This window comes from Melanotaenia boesemani, chromosome 6 (assembly GCF_017639745.1).
Source record: "Melanotaenia boesemani isolate fMelBoe1 chromosome 6, fMelBoe1.pri, whole genome shotgun sequence".
In the NCBI taxonomy this organism is placed as follows: domain Eukaryota; kingdom Metazoa; phylum Chordata; class Actinopteri; order Atheriniformes; family Melanotaeniidae; genus Melanotaenia; species Melanotaenia boesemani.
Genome location: NC_055687.1, coordinates 13401833 through 13421731, shown reverse-complemented (window position 1 = coordinate 13421731; position 19899 = coordinate 13401833). Strand labels below are relative to the sequence as shown.

General features: G+C 38.5%; 1 protein-coding gene across 1 annotated transcript; it reads right to left on the bottom strand.

Annotated features, from left to right (window-relative positions):
• Positions 1–3287: 3287 nt before the first annotated feature.
• si:ch211-1i11.3 (mitogen-activated protein kinase kinase kinase 5) lies at positions 3288–19523 on the bottom strand. Its single transcript, XM_041987461.1, has 28 exons — positions 19032–19523; positions 18795–18934; positions 18320–18507; positions 17978–18146; positions 17792–17898; positions 17431–17601; positions 17136–17248; positions 15690–15849; positions 15370–15520; positions 15097–15201; positions 14728–14777; positions 14244–14339; positions 12809–12893; positions 12403–12536; positions 11786–11913; positions 10081–10217; positions 9894–9999; positions 9617–9774; positions 8510–8711; positions 8179–8347; positions 7728–7893; positions 7381–7566; positions 7178–7283; positions 6036–6270; positions 5734–5846; positions 4268–4365; positions 4075–4151; positions 3288–3885 (listed from the first exon to the last, which is right to left on the bottom strand). Exons 1-28 carry the CDS (start codon positions 19507–19509, stop codon positions 3789–3791), a joined length of 4125 nt encoding a protein of 1374 aa, XP_041843395.1. The 5' UTR covers positions 19510–19523; the 3' UTR covers positions 3288–3788.
• Between the last annotated feature and the right edge of the window lie 376 nt (positions 19524–19899).

Sequence of the window (19899 nt, the reverse complement as noted above, 5' to 3'; positions counted from 1 at the left end):
AAAAAACCTCCAGTAGAACTGAACTCAGGAATCATGGTCATCTGTCTTAAAAGGAATGTTATCTTGCATGTAAGTTTAAATAAATAAAATATTGTCCAAATTAAAATAGCAACGCAGTGGTACAATAAGTTAAATTTCCCCCCAAACTGGCAATATACATATTTAATTTCCTAAATGTAATAAATAAATAAGCTTTTTTTTATACTGGAAAGGTCTAAAGGTCAAAGGATCATCCCGTTGTACCTCACTGATCATTGATTCAGTGTCATATGAGTGAGTGGCTTTCAGGATGACACAAACACAACAGAGATTAACAGCGGGTGAAAGGTCTCGAGGTCAAGCCCCAGCAGAGCTTTGCATTATACACATACATGCACACATGTTCATACACACGAAACCTTAAAATCGAGTCTCTAGATTAGAGACAGGATTAATTCTACTGGTGAAAGAATACTTATATCCAGCTGTAACAATGATACTGACATATAAAGGGTAAACAGCTGTTACTCTCTTTCCTTTATGAAAGCTCTGAAACTACAGTAGCCGCTCCCAACAGACTATTCTTTTTGATGCAAAGTGAAACAAGGAAGATAAAAGTATTAACTTCCAGATAATTGCTTGTAAAATGATCCCTTCCTCCTCCTGAGGGTAATAAAAGCAAAACTTATGTTAAATGTCCCTGAGGAATCCAAATAACTCAGCAGCATTTAACAGTTCCATGTTTATGTGGCAAAAATTCCTGCATCAAATTTGGGAATGAAGAGAAAGAAGAAAATTGACTCAACTATTCAAACTATTTATATAGAAGGCAAGAAGTGTCAACAGCACTGACTGTCATGTGATCACACAACACAATGTTACTCCACTGACACAGGTGAGAACACCTGATCTGCAAAAAATTGTTGTGTAAGTGTATGAGCACCTGCAGATGATTGTTTTTACAGACCTTCAGTGTGTAATGACAGCATGGCGGTTTTTTACTGAGCTGTCTTATCAAAGTTATATAACAAATGCAGAGTTGTTTAAGTGCTGCTGCACTTCCAGACATGATTTACATTTTAGGGCAGCTGTTAGAGTCTGACTCGAGCTCCAACCACTCCTGACGGTCAAACAGCTTTTATGCGGCTATAAACTGATCCCAGGACAGTGGGAGTCACCTGTCTCCTGGGGCTTGCAAAACAAGAGGGTGAGTTTAATAATCCCTAAGGTTCTGGGTCTCCCTGTGTGGCGCCCTCAATCCCCCCAGCCAAAATCCCCCTGATAGCAGCCCTCATTATTTGCCTATCTGTGGTTTAGCTCCACCCCCAGACAGAACACAGAAGGGAGGATTTAGGTTAGACTACCAAACAGAATGACGCAATATAAAAATAGATCTGCTTTAAGTGCTTCAAACTGGTGAATAAGATAAAGGGATTACTTTTTTTCGCTAAATGTATTGAAAAAAAGAGGGTAAATACAAGCTAAAGCAAAAGTTAGGCCATCACCGAGAACAGTAAAAAATGACTGTAACCTTGAATCCTCCCATGCTCCACTGTAATTAGATTAGTACACACACAGTGCCAGACCAATGAATCTCATCTCAGCTAACAGTTGACATCCTACTAGTTTGACAATCTTAATGTGACTATGTTGTAAAGCTTATTAAAACAATTGAGCCTTAGCAGGATGCACTCACATTACATTCAAATATCTGTATTAGGGAATAAATTTGAGTTGACAGTTGTTAAGCTGTAGCAACAAGGCTCACACAGCTAACATTGCAAATTAGCATTTGCAGTCACTTCTAGTTAGTTTGCTTGCCTTGAGTACAATATTTTAAATGATAGTACATACATGTTAATATCTTAAATACACTCTTCATTGACATGTGGATAGTGATAATTGGATATTGTTTTCTATTGTTTGTATTAAAAAATGCAACAATGCTTGTTTGAACTGCTTTTATATGAAATATATTATCCAATCATGGGAGAACAGGGGATTGATGAGAGGGGACTGGGAACATAAAAGGAAGATGGCCAGCTTAATTTGTTGAGCTGTAAATGATTTTTTTTTTCTTCTGTCATTCTGAATTATTGCAGAAAGAAATCAAAGCTTGTAATCTTCACAGTAAAAATGGCACAAAGCATCTTTTCTCTCTGTTATTCTTCCTGTGAATGAAGGTCATAAATCTGTATACAGAATTACTGCATTTAAATTATAGTAGGAATTGTTGTTGTAAGTATCCAAAGTGAGGTATACCCTAGTCTTTTAGATTTGTTTCCTCATCTTTCTTCCTGATTCAGGTTCTGCAACAAAGTTAGTCGTCTTGCATACAGCGTTAGGTGATTTTCAATCAAGTTAATTCTACTCAGGTTTACTCATTCTATGTAGCACCTTCTTCCCATAATTCATGTGGATTCATTCTTCCTTTCAACTTCCTTTCAAGAATTTTCCTTGGTTATATGGAGATATTGCTTAACATAGTTCAAATGATCATAGCAGTCATGAGAAGTTTTGCTGCATTTTTGTATATACGGCAGATTAGAAGTTTCCTTGGTTTTCCATTTGGCTTGACCTCTTTTCCCCATAACTAACATTTCTTAATGTAATTTTGACTAAACAAAATTGAAATCTTGAAGCTCTCATATATTTGTTTCAGATATTTTTTTTATTAATTTTATTTTTTAAGATGAGCCATTTCTTTAAAAGAAAAGATTAGAATTGCAGGATTTAACGGCCATAAAAGAATTTTTTTTTTAAACACACTTACTGTTCAGTTTTTGAAAACAAATGCCAAACTTATCTTCTTAATGAATTTACATCTCCACTAACAGAGAGTAGTGCTAACATATATATGGTATTTTATAATACTGAGATGATACACTAGCGAAAAAAATCTATAGGACTTCTTACACAATATTAGGGGCTCATTTCTCATTTTACTCATCCTGATATTTGCATTTTCCTCTTATTAATGTCACTCATGCCCAATGTTTAAAATCCAAAACTTTATTTAATAACTTGGGTGTTGAACAACTGGGGGTTTGAAAATGATTAATCAGAAAATACTTAGCTAAAATATTCCAAGACAAACTGTACCTCAAACCCTCCCCACACACACACACCAACACACAAAGTTCATGTCACTGTTTCTAAGGAGATGTCAACATCATGAAAACAGATGAGGAAGCACATGTGGAATTTAAAGATTGCTCACTACCTCACCACTTCTTCCATCCGCCACTCCCTCAAAAACATCTTCCTGTTGTAAAAAAATGGCTGCATGCAGACAAAACAATCCAGGATAAAATGTTTTCCTTTATTATTTAAATGAATTTTGACATGATGTATAGTAAAAAAAAAAAAACAAAACAAAACATTTTTTCTTAGAATACAGAGGTATTTATCTTAAAACATCCATAAAAAACTTTCTGTAAAGACCAGTAAATGTCATCACTGGAAGACATATTAAAATGCATTAGATTTTTTTTTATTTAACTAATAAATACTCTGCTAGGCAACTTTTTAAAGCCAAAATTATTCCCACTTGCCAAAGCCCTGAGAAAAAACTTAAAATAAAACTGCTTGTATGACTTATTAAGTAAGACTTGACTTATGAGTACAGATTATTGAATTTTACTTTACAGGCGCATAAACTACAAGTTGTCAGTATTTTTTAAAAATGAGAAAGTATTCACAGTTAAAAGTAACAAAAACTTGTTTTACATCAGATCTTCTGTTCCTCCAAATCACACAGGACCAGCCTGTCAATAATAATGCCCTTTCATGCACAACATCAGCATTCGCTAAAGATGAGTGTCCTCACAGTCCTCACTGTGCGTCGTGAGCTGAGTCTTCCTGCGAGCTGTAATGGCTGACCAGACTCGACACAGCATGCCACCTCTAAAACGGCAGATCATGGAAAGATTTGGTCATTTAAACAAAATGTTACAAACAAATAATCATGAAAAGCAATGGGAACTTTTTGATGCAACACAAACTAAAGATGTAGACTTCCCCCTGCCACAGGGTGATGCCTTCCTGCTTCTGCATGGACAGACAGTGTGAGGGTGATGTGCAGAGGCAGCTCACCTTAATCCACAGTACATCAAGTCGTCCCTGGAGGCCATGGAGAAGAGGCAGTCCAAGGTGAACTCATGAAAGAGCAACTACAAACCAGGATTACACAAGTATACGTTAACAGAAGGAAGATGACTAATTCCAAGCACCCACAGGGGGGGGAAAAAAAAAAAAAAAAACAAGGTTGAGCTTTAGCTGAGTTAACCTTATCTATAGTGTCTTGATCCACAGGGACAGACTTCAGCCAGCGAACCAAAGCTCTCGTCTCTGGGTTAGAGTTTTTCTTTGAGGCCAACTTGCCATCTATAATGCAGAAATCATCCAACCATTAGGTTCTTTCTGGCCTTGACACAAATTACATTCATGCACTATTAAATGATGCTAATGTTACATTTAATGAAAACATCCGTCATGTTTCCGCTGCCAGGCTGTATAATCATTGCTCAAAGTGACAAAGCAAGTTTGAGCAAAGAAGCTGCTGATCAAACGGCCAACACCTCAAACAAAAACCAGTCAAGCAGAAATAAGCCTGAAACAGAGGCGTGGTAGGGACTGACTGACTTGTATGAAGAAACACTTCATCATCAATCACACACAATCACCTGGCCCTCTGATGCAATACTGTTCATGCTGCAGCTTGTGTTGCTTAATGAGAGAGTTCACACTGAGCTCCTACCAATTCTTGGAGAATGGCTTGGTCCTAAGAATACTGGCAAATCCCTTCAGTTATATTCAATCAAACTATTTTATAATCAAAATAATAAAGTGGAACCATATTATACTGACTAACATTGCCTGCTTTTCTAGTATAGTTAACATTGTACATTATTATGTACGTATTAATCATTTCAAATCAGTTTAGCCCAGTTTAACAAGTTATGAGATACGTAGTGGGTATTTAACCTTATATTATCATCAAGTGTTTTGAGTTCGTTTTTTTTTGTAAGAAATCACATACTTTGTGTTGATATTTGCTTAATTAAAAACTACAATACCCGAGTAGCTGCTCATAAAAAATAAAAAAAATACCCGTTAGGTTTATACAATAGTGGGAATAAAAAAAAATTTCTTTTCTACCCACAAAAAAACCCACAAAACCTAAGAAAATTTGTGTTTTGTTGAGTGCTTCTGTGTGGTAACAATGGTTCTTGGCAATAAATCTCATATCATTGGAAAGTCTTTTTATTTCCCTTTTAAATGGTGCCACTTGTATGGAAAATGCAATTGTAGTATGGGCAGCAGAGTTGAGAATGTGGGTTGTGCCCTTGAAAAACTTGCCAAATCTCCTCTGCAAGTGCCTAACAGCTTAGCTTAATATCAACTCATGTTATGAGCCTCTGGTATCCGAGGTGTGGAAGCCCCTTTTTTGTTAAATTAATGAACTGTTAAGTTTCCAATACGTCTTGTTTCCTCAGACTTTAATCATCTAATCCCATAAACAAACTAGTTTTTTATTTTATTTTTCTTAGTTTCATCCCTGTTCCCACTGAATGCAGCATTACTTTCATTAAGACATCTGAGAAGGATGCTTTTTTTATTTGCCTCAGTTAATACCATAGTCCTATACTGTGATCAAAGCAGATGTGAATATTGCACATCTTTTACTGACATATACAAAAAAAGTTGCCAATATCCAGATTCAACATGTTTTTGTGGTAAAAACAGCTTTACCTTCAACAGCAGTTGTTTTGCTCATTGCATCTATCTGTTCCTGTTTTCTCTGGACAGAGTTCTTCAACAGCTCCTGGTACTCTTGCTCCTTCTCTCTCAGCTGACTCAGCAGTCTGAAACACAACACAGACATCACCACTCAGCAGAAAACAAGGCAACTTACTGAGAAATACTCATTATTCTCTGAGTAATGCTAAACAGGAGTGCCAATTTAAAATGTCAGTTTAGAAAGCTGAAAAAAAAAAAAACTTCTTTTCTTTCCACTGCAGGACTGTGACGTAAAGACGACAACTAAAGGTTACCTCCTGGTTTCTATTTGCAGGTCTCTCAGCTTCTCACTGAGGGAACAGCTGCTGTTAGGGATGATGTCAGCTGAAGATTCAGGGCTGACTGTAGGTGCAATCCCATTCATAAATGAGTCTGCTGGCGCCTCCGGCTGGCCAGGGACAAGAACTACAGGAGTGTCTGGATCAGCAGGCTGCTCCTCTGGGGTGCTGTCCTCAATCTCAAATGAGGACTGCAGCTGGAGTTTCAGTTCTGAGAGACCGGGTGAGAGGCGGTAGGGTGATCAGAGGGACAGCCAACAAACAAGCAAACAAAAAAAGGAAATGAAAAGTCTAAAAGTCGACTTTATTAGTTGCCCTTTGATACTATGAGGCTGAAAGACTATTGCCTTCGTAACTGCTGTAAGTATTTATTGTACTGAAAACATTCTTGAGAGTTTTTCTATCCATATTGTCATGATGGCAGCATACAGCTGCTGCAGAGTTATAAGCAGCACAGCCATGATGACATAGTTTAGGTGCTCTGTTTGGTTGAAATCTGCTTGGCTGTTCAAACCACTTTAGCCTAGAATATCCTTCTTAAACCCAGTTTGGAGAAGATGATTCATAACAAGATGGACAAGCTCAGAACTAATGCTTAGGTGAGATGATGTTCAGTGATACTAAGGGGCTAAAGGGTGTGCTTAAAAATATCAGGCACATTATTTCACCACAAGCAACCAAAGTTGTAAATGCATTTTACGAAGAAACCAAGCTTCCCTGCCATTTACACCAGCTTCTGACCCTGAAATTTGAATGTCACAGCAGAAGTCGAGGCTCATCAAACTAACTTATTCAATTTTAGCCGGGTTAGTTTTGCCGGGTTATGCCCTCATTGATACTACTCTGCTTATCTTGGTTATGTAAAGTGATTGTTTGCATTTCTGTCCATCAGCTCTCAATCCGATTATCAACATGGACCTTTTGTCCAAAAGACTGCTGATCACTGTGTGCTCTTTCTTTGTTGGATCAAAATATATTGTGCATGAAAATCCTAGAACATTAGCAGTTTCCGAAATATACTCAAACCAGCTCATCTGGCACCAACCTCCATGCTACACCAAGGTCACCTAAATCATCTTTCATCCTCATCTAATACATGATGTAAATGGCAGCTCTACCTGGTAGAAGGACAGTTATGGCCTCCTGTACAGCATGTCTTAGTAGGTTATCCAGAGCAAACATCCAGTGTGGTTTCACCTGTTGTTGTCTCAGCACCTTATTCACCTACATAGAGAACAAATGGTTGAATGAGAATCTAAGGAAACAGATTCACAAGCAGAAGTTTAATCACAGGAAAACTCCTCCCTCATTAGTGACTTACAGCATCCTGAAAATTAAAGAGCACAGTGTGCAGGCTGCTCAGAGGTATTCTGGATGCAAAAAGGGCCGAACGAAGCTCCAGCAGGCTGTTGGTCAGCTGTTTTCTGTCTGGAGAGTGGATATGGTCTCTCAAGCAGGTAACGAGTGTGATGATGTGCTCTGTAGTGAGCAATGACCCCTCATCGTACTTTTAAAGGGGGAAAAGAGAAATTACTGAAACATTAAAATGCAGTATTTCTGTTCTCATTCAACAGGTTTTTAAAAGGGAATAGGTCTTACAGGAAACTACTAATTTAACACCTTTTCGTTCCGTGTTTTGACCTGCTGTCACATCTTATCCTCACCCACCTGAGGCAAAGAAGCCTGTAGATTGGAAACAACGTGACTGATGTAGTCAGTGAGAACTCGGTGCAGTGTCGCCCTCCTCTCACTATCCTTTCGCAGCATAAAAAGACCCATATTCTCATCTGTTGAGGCTGGACTGCTCATGTCTGATGTGGAGTCATCTGGTATTCTGCACAGCAGGGGTCGACAAAGACAAATCAAAATCACCAAATTTAGATGAAAAGCAAGCATGAAAACAGATTATCAAATAATGTGGGCTGTGCAGTTATTTCTATGTCAGCTTTGGCTTTTGGTACAGTTAACACTGCACCCATTGTTTACAAGGACAGGATGTAACTTTACCCATTTGTCAAAGTGAAACCTCTGTGTGGTTTGACACTTATGTGGCACAACACTGACAAACAGAAACAATGTGGCTTTTTACTTTTTTTTGTTGAGCAATAATCTCACTCACAATAGAAAGCTGCTGGTGGTGGGTGGGTTCTCAGAGATTTCATCTGCCCTCACTGCAGACTGGCGACTTCTCAGGTCCAGAGAATAAGACAGGTCAATTGAGTTTGAGTATAAACTGGTGTCCTCCACAAGGATGGAAATAGGCACAGACAAGCTGCGCTGATAGTCAGCTGTAAAACCCAGTGAGACACAGCTGTCATAGCAGGCACACTGACAAGTTTACAAGAAATCTGTACAGACATCAGACTAAAAGAACAAGGCAAAGAAAGATGTGGTAAAGGCAATGTGATGATACAAAGAAGGGAGACATAAACTGTAAAGTCATTGAGCACCAGAATTTGCTGCATCTTTAGGTTTTGACTCTCGCGGGGCTTTAGCTTTCTTTCTGGTGGAAGACACGAGGAAGGTGTCCATCAGTAGCTTTGCAGCTGTGGCTCTGTCATCTGGGTTTGGAACGAAACATTTCATGATAAAGCCCTTGGCTTCATCAGACATGCACTCTGGAACCTTGGGATGGATCTTAAACATGCCCACCTTGAAGGGATTAAAAAAAAATTAAGTGATTTTTAATAGATTTTTTCATGCAATTGGTGCTACTGACTGGTGATATATTAGTGTTACTACAAATATTCAACTTGTAAATAGCATTCATGCAAACATCCAATTCATAATGACAACGGCTTAACTCATGGCACTAAGAGAAGTATTCTAATTGTCTAACTCTGGCCATGTTTTCATTTGTATTGTGATGTAATTTATCTATAACCATGATAACCTTTGCAATCATACCCATACGTGAAAAGAGACACCATGACCAACAAAAAAGTTGGAAAAATAAAAGAGCAAGGCCAATTGTACAAGTGCTTGTATGTAAGCAGATTATATACCTGACAGGTTTGGACTGGTTTACCTAACAGGTAAAATAAAAAAAAGGTCTCAAATGAAGGAAAAGTAGTACACAAAATCATTTAGAAGGTGAGTTACTGTTAATGTGAGAGGAGAGGGTAAGTAACATATTGTAGCTTTGAATATAGAAATAACCAGGTTTTGTAGTTGATGGTCTATGTGACTTAAAGCTGTTATTACATCAGTCTGTGTGTATCAGCTTATGTACAAATAAATCTCTGAATCAAAATAAAAACACATCAGGCAGACAAAGCAGACCAACAATGTGGAAGCTTTTTGAGGAAACACTTCTCAGGAGGATCCCTCATGCATGGAAAGATGTGACTCAAAACACAAAGTTCCAGTCAGTCTGTGCACAGCAGATGCAGCTAATATATTTTAAGCTTTAAAACTTTTTATGGTTATTGAATGTAGAAGAAGAAAAAAAACATGTTACTTTAAGAGTTGTACAGTCGTCTACTGTGATGACTGAAATAAATGTCCTCATATAAACTAAACATTCCTCTACACAAACACAACTTTCCATTTTGTACCTTGAACATGGCAGCCTGAGGACTTCCCAGCTCATGAAATGGTGTTTTGCCTGTTGCCATTTCTATGATAGTGCACCCCAGGGACCAGATATCTGCCGGCTTCCCATAACCTCGAGGTCCTTGGTCTATAATCTCTGGAGCCATGTACTGAAGAGTTCCTAATGGAAATTTATTGCAACAATCACTAAAATGCAACAGTTTGATCAGTTACCTTTTAAGAAGTTAAATAAATTCTTAACAAAAACAACCTAAATAGTCATCATAGTGAGGGTCTCACCAGTAAATGTCTCAGTACAGGGATTAATCCCAGCTAACCGCTTAGATGTTCCAAAGTCAGAGATCTTCAACACTCCGCTGTAGGTGTTGATCAGCACATTGTCACCCTGAAGAAGAGGTGAAACAAACACTACTGGCATATATTGAAGATAAGGCAAAAAGAAAATGTGTCAGAGGGTCCAGCTCACCTTAATGTCTCTGTGAACTATCTGGTTATCATGAAGGTATTTCAGCCCTTCGAGGATCTGTTTGGTGTAGAAAGTGATTGTGGCTTCATTGTCTTTCAGAGGACCCCATTTGGAGCGCAGCAGTGATGACAAACTTCCTAATAAGTGAGAATGCAGAATTTTACAAGTCAGTTCATTTCTTTTAAACAAAAAAAAAAAAAATTCCCCCAATTAATACTTTTCCTGACATGATCCACAATATAAAGATAGGAACAAAATTGCTCATAATTCCAAATAAACATTTCAAAGAATTTTTAGAAATGTGAATGTTAAAAACAGTTTAACTGTAAACACTCATTGCTTTAAAGATCATTCATGTTACATAATAAACATGTGCATTAACTCATCTGAACACATGTCTTACTCGCAGGATTATAAGACCCGAAATCAAATTTAAAGATACTCAAAATGAGTTTTCCAGCACATTGCTGTAGTGTTATATTGCACAAACTGAAACTTAGATGGCAATTCACTTCCTTATTAACTAAACTCAACCGAAATGACGTGTGATATAAAATTCTACAGAAGGATCACAAAAAGTTCCTCAAAACTATAAAAAAAAAAAAAAAGAAAAAAAAAGAAGAACGATCCTCACTATCAGCATGTTTAATGATGTTGGAAAGTAATCAAATTACTGTGGCAGTCTGGCAAGTTTCTGACCTTAAAACTCTGTACTTTTGACTTGTTTTGATGGCACACTGACATTTATTACGTACATTGCTGCAGATGTCATTGCCCTGCAGCATTCCAACAACTATTTTTTCCCCAACCTGGAGCTTCATGCGACCGCTACATTTCCTTTTACAGCACCATATCACACGGCAACCTGGCAATATTAACCCATCTAATCTGTTTGACCTACTGACAAATCACTTTAATTCCAGGAACTAAAAATGTGAAATTAAACAGAGTCTTTGAAGAAGGCAGTCCATCAGCTTTTTGAATAAAAGTTACACAAACCAAAACAGAAAAATCTGAGGTAACATAAATGTTTTGCCCTTAAAATGAATCATCATTAACATCATCCATTCTCTGCCTTGTGCTAATCTTGAATGCTTGAAAATACACAATGAATAAAAAAGATTGTAATCAAAGAATGCTCTTTGAAACTAAAACCTTCAAGAACTTGAGGTAGTGCAAGTGTCTTTATTTCCCTGAACAAAAAGTGCAAAAATGGCACGGGATGGCAGAAAGGGAAATCTACTCCACTGGCTGTGACTACACCACCTGTTAACACAGATATGGCTGAGCTACTGGAGGCAAAACAATCAGCCTCTACTCAAGTTATTCATCTAAACATCAAACTATAAGATCAGACAGGGATTTATTACAAAAGCATTCAAATTCCTTTCAAGTGATCGAAACATTGCATCTCAAATTCAAACACTTCTCAATCCTTGAAAACACAATAAAATTCAAATATTCTCAAGGATGTCCAGCTTTCGTAAGAACTTTGTTCTTGATGCTTATTAAAGAAACCATCCTGTTACAAAGCCACACAATAAAAAGGGAAATGCGGAGCTGAAAGCAGTGGCAGGGCTTTGTTATGCCCTGGAATTTCCAAAGAAACAAGGTGTGGCTTCTTTCTCAAGCAACAAAATTCTGTCTGGAACCTGATGTTACTGCCAAGAAAGAGTGTCAAAAGTTTAAACTGTAGGGATGGTACCTCCTGGCACTTCTTCCATGAAAATTTTGATGAAGCCATCCTGACTGATGGAGCCCAGATACTGAACAATGTTCCGGTGTTTAAGCCTCTTGTGAAGAGCTATTTCCTCATGAAGTGGCTGGGAGTACCTGGCAGACAAAAAAATTAAGCTTCAACTACTTTTGCTTTTGATATATTCAACATATGAAGAGTTTTTTTTTTTAAATGTCTAATATACATAGGGCACAGAGAATATAACAACAAATTATGTTCACCAGTCACTGAAATTATCTTCCTCATATGTTACTGATTAATTTAAGTAACGCTAGTCTATAAATTACAACATCAGAAGAGTGTCTCTTTCTTTCTGGCAAACATTTACATTTTTATTTCTCACATTTACTTACAGCAAATTCTTCATTTTATTACAAAACTGCAGATTGTGTAGTTAAAAAACAAAGACAAGTCAAAACACCCCTCCATCTTTCCTAGAATTTCTAGACAGGGCTAGGAATCTGACCACGCTGGTGAGTGTGACTGCTGCCAAATCCCCTCCCACTAGGGGCATGTTAGGAAAAAAAATCCTGTAGGGAAAAAGACATTTAGTACTGCCTAGTGAACAAGAATGTTTCTCATACGTGCTGTCCTTCTCAGGGATCTCTTTGATAGCAATCCGAACTTGATTGCTGAGGTCTCTTCCAGCATAAACGACACCATACGTCCCTTTCCCAAGAACCACCTTGCCGCCATTCTCATTGGTCTCATAAATGTACTGCAGGATGAGATAAAGACAGCTTAAATACAGCTGCAGTGACTGGAAGAAAAAAAATTAGGAGGAATTTCACAGTCAGGCAATTACAGACGTGCAAGATTTCTGACATGAAAATGTGAGTTCTGTATTTATCACAATGGTAAAATATTTGGAAATGGCTTGACTGTGTTTTGGGAAGGACTCTGTTTCCTAAGGGATTTGGATTTTTTCTTCTTATAAAGGCAAGGGAGACCTAAAATTAGTGCACACAGGAATGAAAGTCTGTAACTGACCTCTAGTATTCCCTCATTTAGATGTTCTGGGTCCTGAGTCGGGCCTTCAGCCTGCTGGAGCAGAGAGTTCACCAGTTCGCAGAATCTAGTGAGAAAACATTGACAGATAACTACAAGTAGGTCAAGATATCTCCTAACACGACCACAGAAAGCATCAGCCACAAATGAAAGATATGCTAGCGGTACAGGTTTGGGGTGGTGTATGGCTCTACTGGTTATCAGCCACCCCATGTACAAAGGTTAGATAAACAGCAACTGGTCTGGGTTTGAATCCCAACCTGGAGTCCTTTGCTGGATGTTGTCATTTTCCTGTCTAGCATTGGTCAAATAAAGGCCACTAGAGCCCAAAATAATTTAGACTTTTCCATAAAATCTTTGTTGCCAAGAGCAAAATGTAACCTGAGATGCTCCACAAGAGATCATGTGTAAAAAACAGAAACAGAAAAATGAAACCAGCAAAAAATTGCTTGAATCTGCATTTTTCCAATGTCCTGCAGGTAGCGGCTTCTATGTCTGCAAAAACAAGTTTGTTTGTCTAGAGTTGGGAAAAATATCTAACTTCTGATGTGATTTATTACTTTAGTAAATAATTTTCTAATGAGTTTATGGTTTTCTTACTCTTTCAAGCCTTCTTCAAAGATTTTTTCAAACATTTTCATTTTTGTAAATACTGCTCTCTTTAAAAAGCACAGCATGACTTTTCTTTATCTGCAAGGGACTGATGAGGTGCAATTGCACAAACACACACAGCTTTCATGGCTCTTGGTAGCAACATCCAATTTATAAAAACAAAGATAATGCTGGTGATAAAACAAAAAGTGGCTGAATCCATCTATTTTATACAGTAGTCTTTAAAAAGCTGTTCCACTCTTCCCATCAAACCCAGTGTGCTCTTATACCTGCTCTTACAGTTTAGGAAGCAGTGCTCGGGAAACTAACAAAATCTAAACTGAAAATTGTAATGCTGATTTTATAATATGGCCTTTTTTTTTTAAACCAGTGGATGTAAATCACAAAAAGCATTTCCAACAATATTTCCTTATATTCTTTGTAACTGCAAAAATGATCAGTTTTACTTCTGATTTTCAGGAAAAAGAAAGTTCAAGTTAAACTTTGCTTAGTAGACAGGATGTTGTATTTGAAATAAGTGAATCTAACCGTGGAGCTAGATTACTCTGGAGGCAAAAGATCTGTCCTAAGGGGATTTTTTTCTTTTGGAGGACATGAAAAGGAAGTGTGACTCATACAGTTTCATCACACTCATTTCTTCAGGTCATTGACAGAACTTAGTCTGGAAACTGTCTAACAATTTTCCTCCACTTGTAAACTGATAACGTCTGTTTACTTTTATCCATCCAGTCAGTCAGTTGATCAGTAAGCAACTCATTAACCTCACACACTGCACTGTTTTTCTGCACGTCTGTTAGTTACTTACCCCTTACAGTGGCTCTCAGAGGGGAAGTAAAGCTGGAAGTCGTCCGAGTTGTAGTGGACATACAGGAAGCAGCTCCGCTCGTCAAACTTTGAAGCACTTTTGAGAGAATGAATGAAATACAGACAGATAAAGGTCGTTTGTTGAAATAAGTATGGAAAGTGATTTCTGAAGTAAGCAAAAGTGGGTGACAGGAAGGAAAAGACTGCAAAAGCTATTTTGTGTACAGTAGGTAATTGTTTTAGTCATTTTCTGCAAAAGGCCACAGTGGCAGACAAGACAAGGTTAAAGTACACAGTAATGCTGATCAGTAAACCGAAGAGGAGTCAACAAAACAACCAAAACTAACAAAGAAGAGAAGCCTGCAACTATATTGACAGAACAGAAATCCAAATGTTTCCCAGACAACCCTTATGTTTTGGGTCTTTTGGCTTTCCTGTGGACTGAAACACACCAAGGGCTGAGAGATGTTTGCACTCTTCTTTACCTCACACACCGAATTGCAGATGCTGGAAAAGTCCACTTGTTTAAGCCTTTCTGCAGAATCAAATATAAAGCAAAAAAACCTGAGTTAAAGTTAGTTTAACTGCAAATATGCAGTACATCACATGTAACAAACCAGTTTTTATTTGCATAGGAGCACATCTGTGGCAGAGGAAAGTCATTTTTACACACACACACCTACTCCAAAAGAACACACCCACACACTGACCTGTTAAAACATTTACTAAGCCATAAATGAGAGTCCCTTTATTACGCAATATATTGATATACATACATACTGTTTAGCAGAAAGGTTAAAACACAGTACAAGTGCAGCTCCTGCAGTGGGTGAGGAGGAAAAGGTCTTACATACCTTTAAAGGTGTGACATGTCTCAACTGAACAGTACGACTTTCATCCTCTTCACTCACACTAACAACAGCTGGTTGGAAGACATTACTGAGCTCAAGAATGAGCACCTGAAACAGAAATTCAAAATCTAAACCTCATTCACTGGCATGATTTCACAATATGCATATAAAGCCTAAAAGTTTAAGTCTGTAGTTTCTTTCTGAGACATCCGGAGAAAGTTAAATTCTTGTGTTTATATCATTATGGTTATCGTTGGGTGATCTATGTCATCTTACTGGGCAGTGGTCTGTGGAGATGGTGGGTTTGCAGGCCTGCAAAAGAAGCTCCATCCAGAAGTTCACCGTTTCATGTTTTGGAGATATCACCTCAGGCAGTTTCACAAATTGACGGTACAAGATGTACGTTTCCATAATGGATGCTACAAACCTACAGAAAACACAAAAATGGTTAGTACAAATGGAGAAAACATGAAAAAAATCTGTATTTTCTCCAAATACTCGCTAATCCTCAGGATTGGGAAGCATAAAATCACTAATCATGTGAATTAATTAAGGCATCCAATCTACCACTAATCAAGAAAAGGTTCAAGTCTCACCAAATTGGGGCTTTGAGTCTGTAGAGCTTCTCAGAGGCTTCAGTGACTTTTCTGTTCTCATTAGCGAGGATGTTTGCTCCAAGATAGAAACCTACATCCCAGTAGTCCTTCATCTTCTCCAAACTACCCTTTCTACCAAGAAGTGCATTTAAGGTCACATCTGGACATGAACATAACACAGAGAATAACAGCTTGTCAAGAAATCAGCAGCTGATGTTGCTGTGTATAGCTTAATAGCCACTTAAGGTTGAGTCAGGGTCTAGCTATTTTTCAGGAAGTGGGAGGGGTGTTACAGCCAAGGATCTGGAGGAGAATAAGCAGGGAAGTAAATGGTCCATGCATAAAGTAGCTAGCTAGTGTAAGCAGCTGCAACTGTACAAGCTAATTGATCTTCCAGGTTGCTAAGATGGAACAATTTAATGGTAGAATGTGTTTATTTTATGATGTGCAAAAACATGGGTGAAATACTATATTGGTTCTAATTGATAAATCCACTAAGCATGAGTACTGGCTTTAAAAGAAATCATCACGATTATGTAACTGATCATAAAATACACCTCCATTATAGCAAGCAAAGATACATCAATCAGCCATAACATAATGACCACTAACAGGTGAAGTGGGAAAAAAAAAGCCTGGGGTTCTCTCCAAGCATCCATGAGGAAAACATGCAAACTCAGCATGGCATGGCTTTGGAACTTTCTATCAAGTTTTCTTTTAAAGCAAGGAAAAATAGCACCAGGATGTTTTATAGGAAGAAGGCAAGTGTTAAACTTTAGGGCAACGTTCTGCTAGGAAGCCACTGGTCCTGCCATTTATATTTATGTTATTATGACGCATACCACCAACCTAAATGTTGTTGCTATTTGGGGAAATAATATTCCCTGATGGCATGGTGGTGTTTTTCAGCACAATAATGAACCCTGTAACCTTGAAAAAAAAGAGAACATGGCTCAAGAATAGTTTGAAGAATAGAAATACAACAGTTCAAGGTGTTGAGTTGTGCTCCAAATTCACTAGGTCTTAATTCAACCAATCATATGCAGGATGTAGTGAAAAAACAAGCCAGAGCAACAGAGGCCCAACCTTGACACTTAAAAGACTTAAAGGATCTACTACTTATAGCCCAGCGCCAGATATCAGAGCAGACCTTCAGAGGTCTAGTGCAATCCATGCCTTGCTGGGTCAGGACTGGTCATTACCATTGTGACTGATTGGCATATACATTCCAACATCTGCTGGTCTTCAAAGTTTCAGTAATACAAAATAAGCTCTAAAAAGCTTTATTAAATATATTTAATATTTTTATGTGCTATCTTAAAAAAAAAAAAAACTCTATTCAGAGTCTATATATTATAGATCTCTATAGTTCAAGGTTTACACCCCTAAAAGGTTGAATTATTAGAACATTTATGCTATAACAATCAGGATTTTATGATAGGGCACCTATTTTTCGCAGCTCAATAGAAGTCTCAAACTTATGTCCAGTTGCCATCAGCATGACCACACTGTTTATACCCGAGTGAAGAGTCGGTTCCATCTCAAAGGCTTTTCCATACCTGAATAATAATATACAGAAAATTAATTATGCCAGACTGGGAACTTGAAAAACAACATAAAAGAAATCACATAAACAGGATACTGTTAAGCTTGATCAAAGCAAAATTCAGACATGTGCTAACTTTCACAACTGTGGAAAAGACTGTGTGATAACATTAACAAACACACAAAGTGGCTGTACCAATAACAGGCCTGGTCTCTGCTGCGGTGGTCAGTAAATCCTGAGCTCATGAACATGTCTTTGTATATCCGTCCACACAAGCAGAACACATCTGATGCCACCTTGTCTCCTGACTCCACAATTGGGAGAATTGCTTCCAAAGCCTTGGCACGATCTCCAGGTTTATTTCTTCTAACATGGGGAAAAATGTGATAACAGCAGTGATGCAGCTTTGACAATGCTCTTTATACTTTGCATAATACAAAGCAATAACAGGATGAGAGTGGCATAAAAACATGTGACTGAAACCAGAGAGGAGAAGATGACAACCGTTTCATTGTCTTACGCAAACCAATAAACAATAGCAGGAATATAAAGTTACCTGTTCAGAGCAAATATATAGTGAAACTTGATATTCTGATGTCTTGCTACCAAACACATTGGTAGGTTGTTCAGAGTCTCAACAAGTTTGATCATGGCATCGTAATCCTGAGGAAAAATATTGCTCATAGTGACTCGAGGGCTTTGAAAAAAATATTTTAAGACTTATGAACACATAAACACACACCTGAACATCCCTGTAGGACAGTAGCAGGTTCATGACTATGTCAGGGGTGAGCAGATCTACACTGTCCAAGCGTTTCTGGATGTGGTTCAACTCCTCACTCAGGGCTTGTCCGCTGAAGCGCTCCCGTGCCATACGAATCTCATGCCTGATTGACTCCCGGAAATACTCACTGTCATCGCAGAGACAAAAGGAGAAAAGCTATTCCAACATTTCACAATTTTAAATAAACCAACCTGGTGAAGCGACACTTGAGGAATGCTGGCTTTTAATAGGTTGAGCACATGCATGCTTAACCTTGAAATGATAACACTAGTGATCAGGACCCTGCAGTGTGTGACTGACCTGGACTGAATGTGCACATTGTTAAGCAGATGCACCAGGTGGTCCACCAGTGGGGTGAGAAGCGGCTCCAGCTGAAAACTAGGCTGCATCAATTCTTTGATGCACGTCACCATTTTGGCATCACAGGCAAACACTTTGCCCTGAGGCGATACCACGTAAGGAATAAATGTGTAACTCCCACACTGCTCCTGAAGGACAACAATGCAGTAAATCTTTCAAGCCATAGGTGGAACTTTAAGATAAGTTTGTAGCTGACAGAGTATTTTTATTTGTAATAGTTAAACTGTTTGATGAATTATTCCACGTCAAGGTAAACATGTCCTGCAGTCTCTTCATCAAAGTGATCATGATCTTAAAAAAATATATGTAATTCCCTAATTTAGGTATCTCTTTAGTGATTTGATTAACAATTTAAGATTTCAGGATGTCTGGTTGTAACAATGCAAGGTACTCATTTTTCTTGCACTTGAGTTACCTTGAAAGCAAGTAGGTCACTGTCCTGTTTGTGGCAATACAGAATGATGTTATTAGTCATACTGAAACTCTCTCTCACTCCAAGGTGGTAGAAGAGGGACGGCGGACAGAAAGTGTCACTCATCGCCACCACAGCAACATCTGTGGAGAAAAAGGAAGGATTTTCGGTGAGTTTGCGTAACACTGCGCCTTTGTGCCATTCAAAATACCCTCCGGTAATTATCATGCCTGCACTTGCCTGCGTTGTAGAAACCATCCAGGACATCTGTGGTTCCTAGCGATATTCTCTCTGCCGAAATAGTTTTTAAAACGGCATGCGCGTCCGCGCAAGCTTCTTTCAGGCATTTCAGGGACAAGTTCTCCTCAGTCTGCGGCAGTGACGCGTCTTCGTTTACAATATAAGCCACGGATACCGCTCTGGTCCGACTTCGTGGGGAAATGATTTGTTTACCCGAGCCGCAGCTGGTGCTCAGCTCTAACGCCAGAGAGTCCTGCCACAAACTTCCAGCAGACACCCAAACCGGATCCTTCCTCTTCAGCTCGTGCAGGCTCATTCGCCTGCGCTCGCTCGTGTACATTTTCTGTCCTTTTTCCTCTCCTGCAGTTAACTCAATGCATGTCCGTCGTTGGGAAAACTTGAGTTTAAAATGCAACAGTAGTGTTACTTGTTCTAGTAAATCCCCAGGTGCGCCGCCGCCTCCACTCGCACCACTCATCCACAAACACTCCCAGCACTCCTCTCCATTTGACCCGCCCTCCTGTCCTCTCCTCATCTCTCCTCCTCCCCCATGCTCCGCACGGCATTGACTCTCGTATGACCCCTGCTGTGAAAAAAGTCATTTCCACTTTTCCGAAAAACCCCGTGGTAGAGATGTCCCAACCTTCATGACGCTATATTAAAATAAGTCTCTTGCCTCTTTTTTTTTTTTTTAATCCCCCGCCCCCCTCCCTTTTCACGGTTTAATGCGTGGTTTTTGAGCACGTCACACCGCAGATTGAAGATTGCATATTTAAATACCTTTACATTTACATTAAATAGAATTAGAATTATGAAGTGAATTAATGGAATTAAACGAAAAAAACGTTTTAAATAATAATACTCTTAA

What these genes read in the sequence shown, in the direction of transcription:
- si:ch211-1i11.3 (XM_041987461.1), bottom strand. Translation starts at nt 19,509, where the DNA reads ATGAGTGGTGCGAGTGGAGGCGGCGGCGCACCTGGGGATTTACTAGAA. An exon ending in TCTGAGAGCCACTGTAAGGG is followed by an intron (nt 12,894 to 14,243) that starts GTAAGTAACTAA and finishes TTTTCTCACTAG; the next exon opens with ATTCTGCGAACTGGTGAACT. An exon ending in CAAAACAACTGCTGTTGAAG is followed by an intron (nt 4,366 to 5,733) that starts GTAAAGCTGTTT and finishes TCTGCATTATAG; the next exon opens with ATGGCAAGTTGGCCTCAAAG.